Source organism: Tachyglossus aculeatus, chromosome 5 (assembly GCF_015852505.1).
Source record: "Tachyglossus aculeatus isolate mTacAcu1 chromosome 5, mTacAcu1.pri, whole genome shotgun sequence".
NCBI lineage: Eukaryota > Metazoa > Chordata > Mammalia > Monotremata > Tachyglossidae > Tachyglossus > Tachyglossus aculeatus.
Genome location: NC_052070.1, coordinates 58,759,742 through 58,772,936, shown reverse-complemented (window position 1 = coordinate 58,772,936; position 13,195 = coordinate 58,759,742). Strand labels below are relative to the sequence as shown.

Sequence of the window (13,195 nt, the reverse complement as noted above, 5' to 3'; positions counted from 1 at the left end):
AAGTGCTGGGGGGGATATGAGGTAATCAAGGTTGTCCCACGTGGGGCTCACAGTCTTAATCCCCATTTTATAGAAGAGGGAACTGAGGCACAGAGAAGTTAAGTGACTTGCCCAAAGTCACACAGCTGACAAGTGGCAGAGCCGGGGTTAGATTAGAACCTGTGACCTCTGACTCCCAAACCCGGGCTCTTTCCACTGAGCCACGCTGCTTCTCCTGCTATGTCAGGGTGGGCCTGGAAATCAATCAATCAGTAGTATTCATTGAGCTCTTACTATGTCCAGGGCCCTGTACTAAGCACTTGGAAGAGAGTTGGTGAACATCCTCATAATAATAATAATAATGATAATATTTGTTAAGTGCATACTGTGTTCCAGGCACCGTACTAAGCGCTGTGCCAGCTATAGCATAATTGGGTTTGGCACTATCCCTGTCCCACACGGTGCTTACAGTCTTATTCCCCATTGTACAGTTGAAGGAACTGAGGCCCAGAGAAGTGAAGTGACTGGCCCAACGTCGCACAGCGGCAAGTGGTGGAGCCGAGATTAGAACCCAAGCCCCTCTGACTCCCAGGGCCGTGCGCTATCCACTAGGCCATGCGCCTTCTCATGTTCCCTGCCCACCATGAGCTTACAGTCTAGAGGGTATGTTGGATCATTCCTGAGCAGTCCTGGCCTTGGTTTTGTGTGCTGGAGGTGGGTGTGATCTTGTTTTCCCATCCTCCTCCTCATGGATCTGCTCAAAGCTTGCATTTGGACCTTCCATGAGCAGGAGATTCTCCTTATCTGAGAGCTGCCCTTAGAATTGCCTTCTTCCTTTTGGCTGGAGGTCCTCTCCTGTTTCAGACTGCCTCTCCCTCTGTGATACTCCTGTCGTTTTGCCTTACAGTCTTCCCTTCCCATTCCTCAAGCAGCATTCTATTAATAATAATAATAATAATGGTATTTGTTAAGTGCTTACTATGTGTCAAGCACTGTTCAAAGTGCTGGGGTGATTACAAAGTGATCAGGTTGTCCCACGTTGCGTTCACAGTCTTAATCCCCATTTTACAGATGAGGGAACTGAGGCACAGAGAAGTTAAGTGACTTGCCCAAAGTCACACAGCTGACAAGTGGCAGAGTCAGAATTTGAACCCACAACCTCTGACTCATTCATTCATTCAGTCGTATTTAGTGAACGCTTACTGTGTGCAGAGCACTGTACTAAGTGCTTGGGAAGTACAAGTTGGCAACATACAGAGACGGTCCCTCCCCAACAATGGGCTCATGGTCTAGAAGGGGCAGACAGACAACAAAACAAAATATATTAACAAAACAAAATAAATAGAATAGTAAATATGTACAAGTAAAATAAATAGAGTAATAAATCTGTACAAACGTATATACAGATGCTGTGGGGAGGGGAAGGAGGTAGGGTGGTGGTGTGGAGGGGGAGAGAAAGGAGGGGGCTCAGTCTGGGAAGGCCTCCTTAAGGAGGTGAGCTCTCAGTAGGGCTTTTAAGGGAGGAAGAGAGCCAGCTTGGTAGATGTGCGGAGGAAGGGCATTCCAGGCCAGGGGGAGAACGTGGCCCGGGGCTCGACGGCGGGATGGGAGAACGAGGCACAGTGAGGAGATTAGTGGCAGAGGAGCAAAGGGTGCGGGCTGGGCTATAGAAGGAAAGAGGGGAGGTAAGGTAGGAGGGGGCGAGGGGATGGTGAGCCTTGAGAGCCTTGATGCCAAAAGTGAGGCGTTTTTTCCTGTTGCGTAGGGTGACTGGTAGCCACTGGATATTTTTGAGGAGGGGAGTAACATGCCCAGAGCATTTCTGCACAAAGATGATCCGGGCAGCAACGTGAAGTATAGATTGAAGTGGGGAGAGACAGGAGGATGGGAGATCAGAGAAGAGGCTGATGCAGTAATCCATCCAGTCAGGATAGGATGAGAGATTGAACCAGCACAGAAGCGGTTTGGATGGAGAGGAAAGGGCTATCTTGGCAATGTTGTGGAGGTGAGACCGGCAGGCTTTGGTGACGGATTGGATGTGTGGGGTGAACGAGAGAGCGGAGTCGAGGATGACACCAAGTTTGCGGGCTTGTGAGATGGGAAGGATGGCAGTGCCGTCTACAGTGATGGGAAAGTCAGAGAGAGGACAGGGTTTGGGAGGGAAGATAAAGAGTTCAGTCTTGGACATACTGAGTTTTAGATGGTGGGCAGACATCCAGTTGGAGATGTCCTGAAGGCAGGAGGAGATATGAGCCTGGAGGGAGGGAGAGAGAGCAGGGGCAGAGATGTAGATTTGGGTGTCATCAGTGTAGAGATGATAGTTGAAGCCGTGGGAACGAATGAGTTCACCAAGGGAGTGAGTGTAGATAGATAACAGAAGGGGCCGAAGAACTGATCCTTGAGGAACCCCTACAGTAAGGGGATGGGAGGGGGAGGAGGAACCCGCAAAAGAGACTGAAAATGAATGACCGGAGAGATAAGAGGAGAACCAGGAGAGGACAGAGTCTGTGAAGCCAAGGTTGGATAGCATGTTGAGGAGAAGGGGGTGGTCCATAGTGTCGAAGGCAGCTGACAGGTCAAGGAGGATTAGGATAGAGTAGGAGCCGTTGGATTTGGCAAGCAGGAGGTCATTGGTGACCTCTGAGGGCAGTTTCGGTGGAATGTAGGAATGTAGGGCTCCCAAAGCCTGTGCTCTTTCCACTAAGCCGCGATGTGCCTCCCCAAGGACTCTGAGCATCCCAAGGGAATCAGAAGACCTGGGTTCTAATCCCGGCTCTGCCACTTGTCTACTGTGTAACCTTGGGCAAATCCCTTAATTTCTCTGGGCCTCAGCCACCGCAATTGAAAACGGGACCTGGACTGTGTCCAACCTGATTAGCTTGCATCTACCCCTGCACTCAGTACAGGGCCTTGCACATAGTAAGCGTTTAAAAAATGGCATTAAAAAACAAATTCAGTAAAAGCCCCACAGAGCAATCCCTCTCAACAAGATCTAGCAAGCCTAACCTGACTTAATGTAGTAGAGATTTTTGTACTTGCCAAACATGTCATGAGTTGATTATTGATAGTGCAGAAACTGCACTCCAGAAAGTTGGAAGCATCTTTAGCCTTGGATTTGCCAAAACTCTTAAAGTGTTTTTAGGAAAGGTGAATCCACATAAGTTAATTCCTAGAGGAACAGATTTCATTTGGTGTGTTCTCGTCCCTTTAGGCCCAGAAAATAGCAGAGATAGCTGGAAGCATCTTTAGCCTTGGATTTGCCAAAACTCTTTAAGTGTTTTTAGGAAAGGTGAATCCACATAAGTTAATTCCTAGAGGAACGGATTTCATTTGGTACGTTCTCGTCCCTTTAGGCCCAGAAAATAGCAGAGATTCTGCAGAATTCTTCATCTCAAAGTCATGAGTGAATGTCTTTAACGTCCCTGCTCATAGAGAACTTAGATTCCAGTTAGATTCAAGCAGGGACTGACAGGGAGGGTAGGAGAGAAACCGTAACAGTTCTCAACGGAATTGGGAGTGCTGGCAGTAACCCTGTGCAGATTCTAGCAGATGTGAGAAGGAATGTGTCTGTTTGTTGTTATGTTGTATGCTACCAAGCGCTTAGCATGGTGCTTTGCACCCAGTAAGCACTCAATAAATACGATTGATTGAATTAATTAATCAATTAATTTCCTGCAGGATTGAAACTGAAACAGACGTTGTCTTCCTAACAATGCTTCCCTGCGAAGAAGTCCAAGGCTTAGGCAGGGAGACTCTACTGGAATAGGCCATGAGGGGATGGATATCCCATAAATCCTAGTGTTCGGGCCACTGCTGCCAGACATACTGCTTTGAGGGCGACAGAAGAAAATCTGACCCCTTTTTAACCACCTGTTTTGACACTCATGGATAAAAAGTACGTGGAAGTGGTTAACTGTCCCTTCCATGGCCGTATTAATGACAACTAATAATTAATGGGCCTTGACAGCAATCGCTTCAAACACTATACGGGAGGCGGGTCTTGGCATGAAAAGTAATTAGCAGTCTGAACAAATTGTGCCGCCTTTGCGTTAAACAGTATTCTTAATCCAATGTGCTATTTCTTTTTTTTCATAAGGTTCCTACGATGCCCGAGCCAGGGTCCTCATCAGTCACATCACTTTGCTGCTGAGAATCCCCTCAGAGGAGCTGGAGATCTTAGAGGAAACACTGCTAGAAAGCCTGAAGGAAAAGAAAGAAGAAGAGTCTGAGTAAGAACACCTGTGACTAGTAGAGTTCGGAAGTGAGGCCTGCTTTTTGAAACTGAAAAGTCCTTTCGAGGCCACTGCTGCCAGACATACTGCTTTTAGGGCGACAGAGGAAAATCCGACCCCTTTTTAACCACCTGTTTTGACACTCATGGATAAAAAGTACGTGTCCTTTCAAGACAGCTGGTCACTCCACAAAAAGAGTTCTCAGAATTAGGACAGAGAACCCTGTCCTCTTCTAGTGATTTAAAGTGGTGACTCCTCTCCCTTCAACAGGGGAGACTTTGAAATGGTCCAAGTCCTGTTGTGGCCAAGAAATCTGATTAGAGTAGTTCAAACCCTGTCCCGGGATACCCCACGCAATGCCAAGGGAACTGAAAATATGGGAAGCAGTATGGCCTAGTGGATAGAGCACAGTCCTGGGAGTCAGAAGAACCTGGATTCTAATTCCGGCTCTAAACCACTTGTCTTTTGTGTGACCTTGGGCAAGTCACTTCACTTCTCTGTGCCTCAGTTACCTCATCTAAAATGGGGAGTAAGACTGTGAGCCCCATGTGGGACAGAGACGTTGTCCAACCTGACAAACTAGTTTCTACCCTAGAGCTTAGAGCAGTGCCTGGCACATAGCAAGTGCTTAACAAATACCATAAAAAAAACCCATCAGAAACACCAACTCGGTGCATTGCTACAGAAATTCTCTCCCGTTCCCAGCTGCTGCTCCTCCTGTGATACTCCTGTCCTTTTGCCTTACAATTTTCCCTTCCCATTCCTCAAGGAGCATTCTCTTAACCCCTAATGTGCCTCCCCAAGGACTTGAGAATCCCAAGGGAAACAGAGGACCTGGATTCTTATCCTGGCTCTACCACTTGTCTGCTGGGTGACCTTGGGGAAGTCACTTCACCTCTCCGCCTCAGGTACCTCACCTGTAAAAATGGGGATTAAGACTGAGTCCCAAGTGGGACTTGGATTATGTCCAACTTGATTATCTTGTAGCTGGCCTTATCTTCTTCTTTCCCTTACCTGCCCTTCACAACTTGACAAAGGAGCACAGGTGTTGTTTTGCAGCAAGCCTGTTTCTCACTTTATTTTCCCACAAGAGAGTCACAACCCTGACGTGAATTAGTCTCTGCTATTTGAAACAGGTCTGGGGTTGGGCCTTGACCAAAAACTGTCAAGGAGGCTGAACTGGATGATGATTTGGGCCGGTGTCTACTGAAAATCTGAGTTTATGTGTTGCTACCTTTGCCCTTTTCATTTGCACCTTTTCCTTTATCATTTGTTTGAGCTATTCATCCAGAAGGGGCTTCAGGTAGGCAGTAGGTCAAACTTTACAGTCCAAGGACACTTCAGTGGGGAAGCAGAGTGGCCTTGTAGAAAGAGTGTGGGCTTGGGAGTCAGAGGACCTAGATTCTAATCTCAGCTCGGCCACCTGCCTGCTGTGTGACCTTGAGTAAGTCACTTAATTTCTCTGTGCCTCAGTTTCCTCCTCTGTAAAAAAGGGATTCTATACCTATTCTCCCTCCCACTTAGATTGTGAGCCCCATGTGGGACAGGAACTGTGTCCAACCTGATTATCCTGTATCTACCTCAGTGCTTAGAACAGTGCTTGACGCCTAGTAAGCAAGCGCTTAACAAATACCACAATTATTATTCCTCACTCACTTTTTAAGTGAGGGACGAAAGTGCTGTTGGCCTGCATGACTAGAAATGAAAATCTTTGGGACCAGAGGTGGTCCCATCCCAGACGGCGCTTGCAGAAGCACTAAGGAAGAAGGAGGATAAATCAAGGACCTAGATTCTAACCTCAGCTCGGCCACCTGCCTGCTGTGTGACCTTGAGTAAGTCACTTAATTTCTCTGTGCCTCAGTTTCCTCCTCTGTAAAAGGGGGATTCTATACCTATTCTCCCTCCTACTTAGATTGTGATCCCCATGTGGGACAGGGACTGTGTCCAACCTGATTATCCTGTATCTACCTCAGTGCTTAGAACAGTGCTTGATGCCTAGTAAGCAAGCGCTTAACAAATACCACAATTATTATTCCTCACTCACTTTTTAAGTGAGGGACAAAAGTGCTGTTGGCCTGCATGACTAGAAATGAAAATCTTTGGAACCAGAGGTGGCCCCATCCCAAACGGCGCTTGCAGAAGCACTAAGGAAGAAGGAGGATAAATCGAGTTCCTCAGAAATTCTGTTAATGAATATGATTGTCAAGTAATATTAAGTAGCAACATTATGTCATCCGTTATTATTTATTTAGAGCATTAATTTGTGCTCCATCACCATCTAGGCATGGAGGAACTGTTGTAAAGTTATATAAATGAAACAACTCCTGCTCACAGGCTTAAGATCTAAGGGTCATGGACAGAGAAAACTGAACGAACATTCAAATCAGTCTGTCCATATGGGCCTTAGGAGCCGAGAATCAATCTACCCAGAGATTCAGGTTGTGAAATTTTATCCCAACAAGGATACCAAATAATAATTATGGTATTTGTTAAGCGCTTACTCTGTGCCATGCACAGTAATCAGGTTGTCCCACATGGGGATCACTTCATTCATTCATTCAATCGTATTTATTGAGTGCTTACTTTGTGCAGAGCACTGTACTAAGCGCTTAGGAAGTACAAATCGACAATATATAGAGCTCAACAATGGGCTCACAGTCTAGAAGTTTTAATACCCATTTAATCTCACAGTTTTAATCCCCATTTTCCAGATGAGGTAACTGAGGCACATAGATGTTAAGTGGCTTGCCCAAGATCACACAGTGGACAAGTGGCGGAGCCGGGATTAGAACCCACGTCCCCTGACTCCCAAGCCTGTGCTCTTTCCACTAAACCACGCTATTTCTCTAATGGCCCGGGAGGGGTGTCAGATTATAGCCACAGCTGGTTTATGGGTCACTGCATTTTCATAGTTTAAAGCTCCCTCAGCTACCTTGCTCACCCCGATGGCCCAGAGGACTTGGCAAAGTCTGTAAATATTCTACAGCCAAAATAATTTTCTACTGCTGGCCAGCCTGCCCATCCATCTCTGCATCAAGCAGAAACTCCTCACTCAATCAGCTCTCTCCCTCTTACTTATCCTCACTCTCCTCCCTGTACAATCCAGCCCCCACACACTTGTTCATCCTTTAAATGCCAACCTACCTTCTGTCCCTCATTCTCCCCTTTGCCAACCTCCAGCTCATGCCCTCCCTCCTGTCTGGAACTTTCTCCTGGTACATATTTGACAGACCTCCATTATTTGTTTGTCCTGTTGGTCCTCTATAATAATGATGGCATCTATTAAGCGCATACTATGTGCAAAGCACTGTTCTAAACGCTGGGGAGGTTACAAGGTGATCAGGTTGTCCCACGGGGGGCTCACGGTCTTAATCCCCATTTTACAGATGAGGTAACTGAGGCCCAGAGAAGTGAAGTGACTTGCCCAAAGTCACACAGCTGACTATTGGCTGAGCCGGCATTTGAACCCATGAACTCTGACTCCAAAGCCCGGGCTCTTTCCACTTCTCTAGACTGTGAGCTTGTTGTGGGCAGGGATTGTCACTGTTTACTGTCAAATTGTACTTTCCCAAGAGCTTAGTATAATGCTCTGCACACAGTAAGCACTTAATAAATACAAATGAATGAATGAATGTGGTGACTCTCCGACAAATCTCCCCATCTTAAATATCAGCCCTCTTCACCCACTGCTTTCCAACCTACTTTCTTCATTCTGCTCAAGCCAACCTTCCAGATAAAACTGGTTCTTGATTCTCCTCCTTCAACTCCCTTGCTTACACTGTTCTACCAACCTGGAACTTCTTCCCCTGCTTAATCTGACAGATTATAGCTCTCCCCAACACCCACCTTCAGATATCTTTTCAATCAATCAATCAATCAATACTATTTACTATGAGCTGAGCAGCACTGAGCAGCGTGGCTCAGTGAAAAGAGCACGGGATTTGGAGTCAGAGATCATGGGTTCAAATCCCAGCTCTGCCAATTGTCAGTTGTGTGACCTTGGGCAAGTCACTTAACTTCTCTGGGCCTCAGTTACCTTATCTGTAAAATGGGGATTAAGACTGTGAGCCCCCCATGGGACAACCTGATGACCTTGTAACCTCCCCAATGCTTAGAACAGTGCTTTGCAATAGTAAGCGCTTAATAAATGTCATCATTAATATTAATAGTAGTGGTAGATGTGCTACCAGCTGTCATTCATTCAATCATATTTATTGAGCACTTACTGTGTGCAAAGCACTGTACTACGCACTTATCATGGAGTTGATAATCTGACAAGGGGTGATGGATAAATAAATTGCAACTAGGAGGAAGTAATAGAGTTTAAAGGTAGGTACCAAAGTGCTACTAAAGTCCTAGTGGGAAATGCAGAAGTGACATCTGAAGATATATAGTCAGGATATTAAAAATCAAAGGGGGAAGGCTTCCTGGAGGAGATGTGATTTCAGAATGGCTTTGAAGATGAGAACAAAATCTGTCAGGTGAAGAGGCGGGAGGAAGTTCTAAGCAGGAGAGCAAGAGGGTGAACAAGAGGTCAGTGGTGGGAGAGACGGAGAATAAGGCACATTGGGTAAGTTAGCTTGAGAGGAATGAAGAGTGCGAGCTGGGGTGTGATGGGAGAAGAGAGCAGATAAGTAGGAGGGAGAGGGAGGACTGAGTGCATTAAAGACAATTGTCAGGAGTTTCTGCTTGATACAGAGAAGAATGGGCAACCATTGGAGGTTTTTGAGGAGGGGGAGATACGTGCAGAATAACATTATTTAAAATGGTCCAACCTCTGCCAACAAGGCTTCCCTGATTAACTTGCAAAACCCCAGGGCTCATCAACCCATAATCACCTCTAGCACTTACATATTTATTTATAATTATTATTATTGTAATTATGGTATTTGCTAAGCGCTCACTATGTGCTGGACACTATACTGGGGCTCCCAATCTCAACACCCATTTTACAGATGAAGTAACTGAGGCCCAGGGAAGTGAAGGGACTTGCCCAAGTTCACACAGTAGACAAGTGGCAGAGCCGGGATTAGAACCCATGACCTTCTGACTCCCAGGCCTATGTGCTAGACACTACACACCATGCTCCTTCCATATGACATAGTGGCTAGAGACTTATTCACGCCCTCCTTAAACATTTATGTACATCAATCATTCAGTAGTATTTATTGAGCACTTACTGTGTGCAGAGCACTGTACTAAGCACTCGGGAGAATACAATACAGTTGGTAGACATGATCCCTGCCTGCAAAGAGCTTACAATCTTCAGGGGAAGGCAGACATTAAAATAAATTACAGATTGGGGAAATGGGACAGTACAAGGTTATGTTGGTAAGTGCTGCGGGGTGGCGGGAGGGGTGCATATTCATTCATTCATTCATTCAATCGTATTTATTGAGCGCTTACTGTATGCGGAGCACTGTACTAAGTGCTTGAGAAGTACAAGTTGGCAACATATAGAGATGGTCCCTACCCAACAATGGACTCACAGTCTAGAAGGGGGAGACAGAAAACAAAACATGTGGACAGGTGTCAAGTCATCTGAATAAATAGAAATAAAGCTAGATGCACATCATTAACAAAATAAATAGAATAGTAAATGTGTACAAGTAAAATAAATAGAGTAATAAATCTGTACAAACATATATACCGGTGCTGTGGGGAGGGGAAGGGGGTAGGGCAGGGGGATGGGGAGAAGGAGAGGAAAAAGGGGGCTCAGTCTGGGAAGGCATCTTGGAGGAGGTGAGCTTTCAGTAGGGCTACGAAGGGAGGAAGAGAGCTAGATTGGCGGATGTGCAGAGGGAGGGCATTCCAGGCCAGAGGGAGGACGTGGGCCGGGGGTCGACGGCGGGACAGGCAAGAATGAGGTACAGTGAGGAGGTTAGCGGCAGAGGAGCGGAGGGTGCAGGCTGGGCTGGAGAAGGAGAGAAGCGGGGTGAGGTAGGCGGGGGCGAGGGGATGGACAGCCTTTAAGCCGAGAGTGAGGAGTTTTTGCTTGATGCATAGGTTGACTGGCAGCCACTGGAGATTTTTGAGGAGGGGAGTAACATGCCCAGAGCATTTCTGTACAAAGATGATCGGGGCAGCAGCGTGATTAGACTGAAGTGGGGAGAGACAGGAGGATGGGAGATCAGAGAGGAGGCTGATGCAGTAGTCCAGACAGGATAGGATGAGAGATTGAACCAGCAAGGTAGTGGTTTGGATGGAGAGGAAAGGGCGGATCTTGGCGATGTTGCGGAGGTGAAACCGGCAGGTTTTGGTGACGGATTGCATGTGAGGGGTGAACGAGAGAGCAGAGTCGAGGATGACACCAAGGTTGTGGGCTTGTGAGACAGGAAGGATGGTAGTGCCGTCAACAGTGATGGGAAAGTCAGGGAGAGGGCAGGGTTTGGGAGGGAAGATAAGGAGTTCATTCTTGGACATATTGAGTTTTAGATGGAGGGCAGACATACAGATGGAGATGCCCTGAACCAGGAAGAGACCCAAGCCTGAAGGGAGGGAGAGAGAGCAGGGGCAGAGACATAGATTTGGGTGTCATCAGTGTAGAGATGATAGTTGAAGCCGTGGGAGCGAATGAGTTCACCATGGGAGTGAGTGTAGATAGAGAACAGAAGGTGACCAAGAACTGACCCTTGAGGAATGGGATGGGAGGGGGAGGAGGAGCCCACGAAGGAGACTGAGAATGAACGGCCAGAGAGGTAAGAGTAGAACCAGGGGAGGACGGAGTCTGTGAAGCCAAGGTTGGATAGCGTGTTGAGGAAAAGGGGGTGGTCCACAGTGTCAAAGGCAGCTAAGAGATGGAGGAGGATTAGGATAGAGTAGGAGCCATTGGATTTGGCAAGAAGGAGGTCATTGGTGACCTTTGAGAGGGCAGTTTCAGTGGAGTGTAGGGGATGGAAGCCAGATTGGAGAGGGTCGAGGAGAGAGTTGGCATTGAGGAATTCGAGGCAGCGGGTGTAGATGACTTGTTCAAGGAGTTTGGAATGGAATGGTAGGAGGGAGACAGGGTGATAACTAGAAGGGGAGGTGGAGTCAAGAGAGGGGGTTTTTTAGGATGGGGGAGACGTGGGCAAGTTTGAAGGCAGAGGGGAAGGAACCAGTGGAGTGTGAGTGGTTGGAGATGGAAGTTAAGGAGGGGAGGAGGGAAGGGGGAAGAGATTTCATAAGATGAGAGGGAATGGGGTCAGAAGCACACATGGCTGGAGTAGCACTTGAGAGGAGGGAGGAGATTTCATCTGAATAGCAAGTGCTTAAGGAGTACAGATCGAAGGGTACAGGTGACACAGAAGGGAGGGTGAATATAAGAAATGAGGGCTTAGTCAGAGAAGGCTTCTCGGAGGAGATGTGATTTTAGTAGGGCTTTGAAGGTGGGGAGAGCAGTGGTCAATCAGATATGAAAGGGAAGGGCGTTCCAGGACAGAGAAAGGACTTGGGACGGACAGATGAGATCAAGGTACGGTGAGAAGGTTTGCATTATTATCGTTATTACTATCATTACACTGTGGGACTGGAGCTGGTTCAAGTGATTGAACCGGGACCAGCCTGCGTGAAGTCTTGTTCACTGTTGCATGTCACGGCAGATCAGTTACAACAGCATTCATTCATTCATTCAATCGTATTTATTGAGCGCTTACTGTGTGCAGAGCACTGTACTAAGCGCTTGGGAAGTACAAGTTGGCAACATGTAGAAGGTCTAGAAGGGGGCGACAGACAACAAAACAAAACATGTGGACAGGTGTCAAGTCGTCAGAACAAATAGAATTAAAGCTAAATGCACATCATTAACAAAATAAATAGAATAGTAAATATGTACAAGTCAAATAAAAAGAGTAATTAATCTGTACAAACATATATACAGGTGCTGTGGGGAGGGGAAGGAAGTAAAGGCCCAAAAACAAAGGTGCAATGAATTTTGCTTAGCTTCTCCAGCGTTTGGGTGACTACAGTGATATTGATAACAGAGAAACAGCATGGTGTAGTGGCTACAGCACGGGCCTGGGAATCAGAAGGTCATGGGTTCCAATCCCGGCTCTGCCATTTATCTTCCGTGTGACCTTGGTCATCACTTAACTTCTCTGTGCCTCAGTTACCTCAACTGCAAAATGGGGAGCGAGACTGTGAGCCCCTTGTGGGACAGGGATTGTGTCCAACCCAATTTGCTCATATCCACCCCAGTGCTTAGCACAATGCTCGGTACATAGTGAGCTCTTAACAAATACCATAATTATTATTATTTGAAAGAGAAATGTTTGTTCATTTCCCTCCACTTGGACAACCCCACTTGGGCTAGCTAGACCATATCCACAGACCTCAGAGAAGCAGGATGGCCTAGGGGAAGAAGCATAGGCCTGACAGTAGGATCTGGGTTCTAATCCTGCCTTTGCTGATTGCTTGCTCTGTGACCTTGGGAAGTCACTTCACTTCTCTGGGCCTCAATTCTCGTGTTCTTCCTCCTACTTAGAACAGTGCTTGGCACATAGTAAGCACTTAATAAATGCCATTATTATTATTATTATTACTTAGACTGTGAGCCCTCTCCGGGACAGGAACTGTGTACAACCTAATCAACTTGTATCTAACCCCAGCGATTAGAACAGTGTTTGACAGATTGTGAGCACTTCACAAATACCATTAAAAAAAAAAACCTGCTGGCACAGGGGCCACCCTAGCTGCCCCGGCAGTCCCCTAGTGTTTGTTCGTAATCAATGGAATTTCATTCATTCATTCAATCAATCATATATATTGAGCACTTACTGTATGCTAAGTACTAAGGGCTTGGGAGAGCACACTACAACAACAAATGGACACATTCCTGCCCACAACAAGCTCACAGTCTAGAGGGGGAGACAGACATTAATATAAATAGATAAATAAACAAACAAATTCATATTTATGTATTTATTGAGCACTTACTGTGAGCAGAGCAACATTTGGGAAAGTAAAATACAACAGACACAATGCTACCTCCATGACTACTTTTCCCA

General features: G+C 46.5%; 1 protein-coding gene across 1 annotated transcript in view; it reads left to right on the top strand.

The window, feature by feature from the left end:
• The window catches only part of TMCO4 (transmembrane and coiled-coil domains 4), a 125,753-nt gene that overhangs the window by 25,314 nt on the left and 87,244 nt on the right, over window positions 1-13,195 (top strand). The window contains exon 5 of the mRNA XM_038747304.1: window positions 4,076-4,208. Coding sequence (XP_038603232.1) covers window positions 4,076-4,208 — 133 coding nt within the window. The remainder of the gene's footprint in view (window positions 1-4,075; window positions 4,209-13,195) is intronic.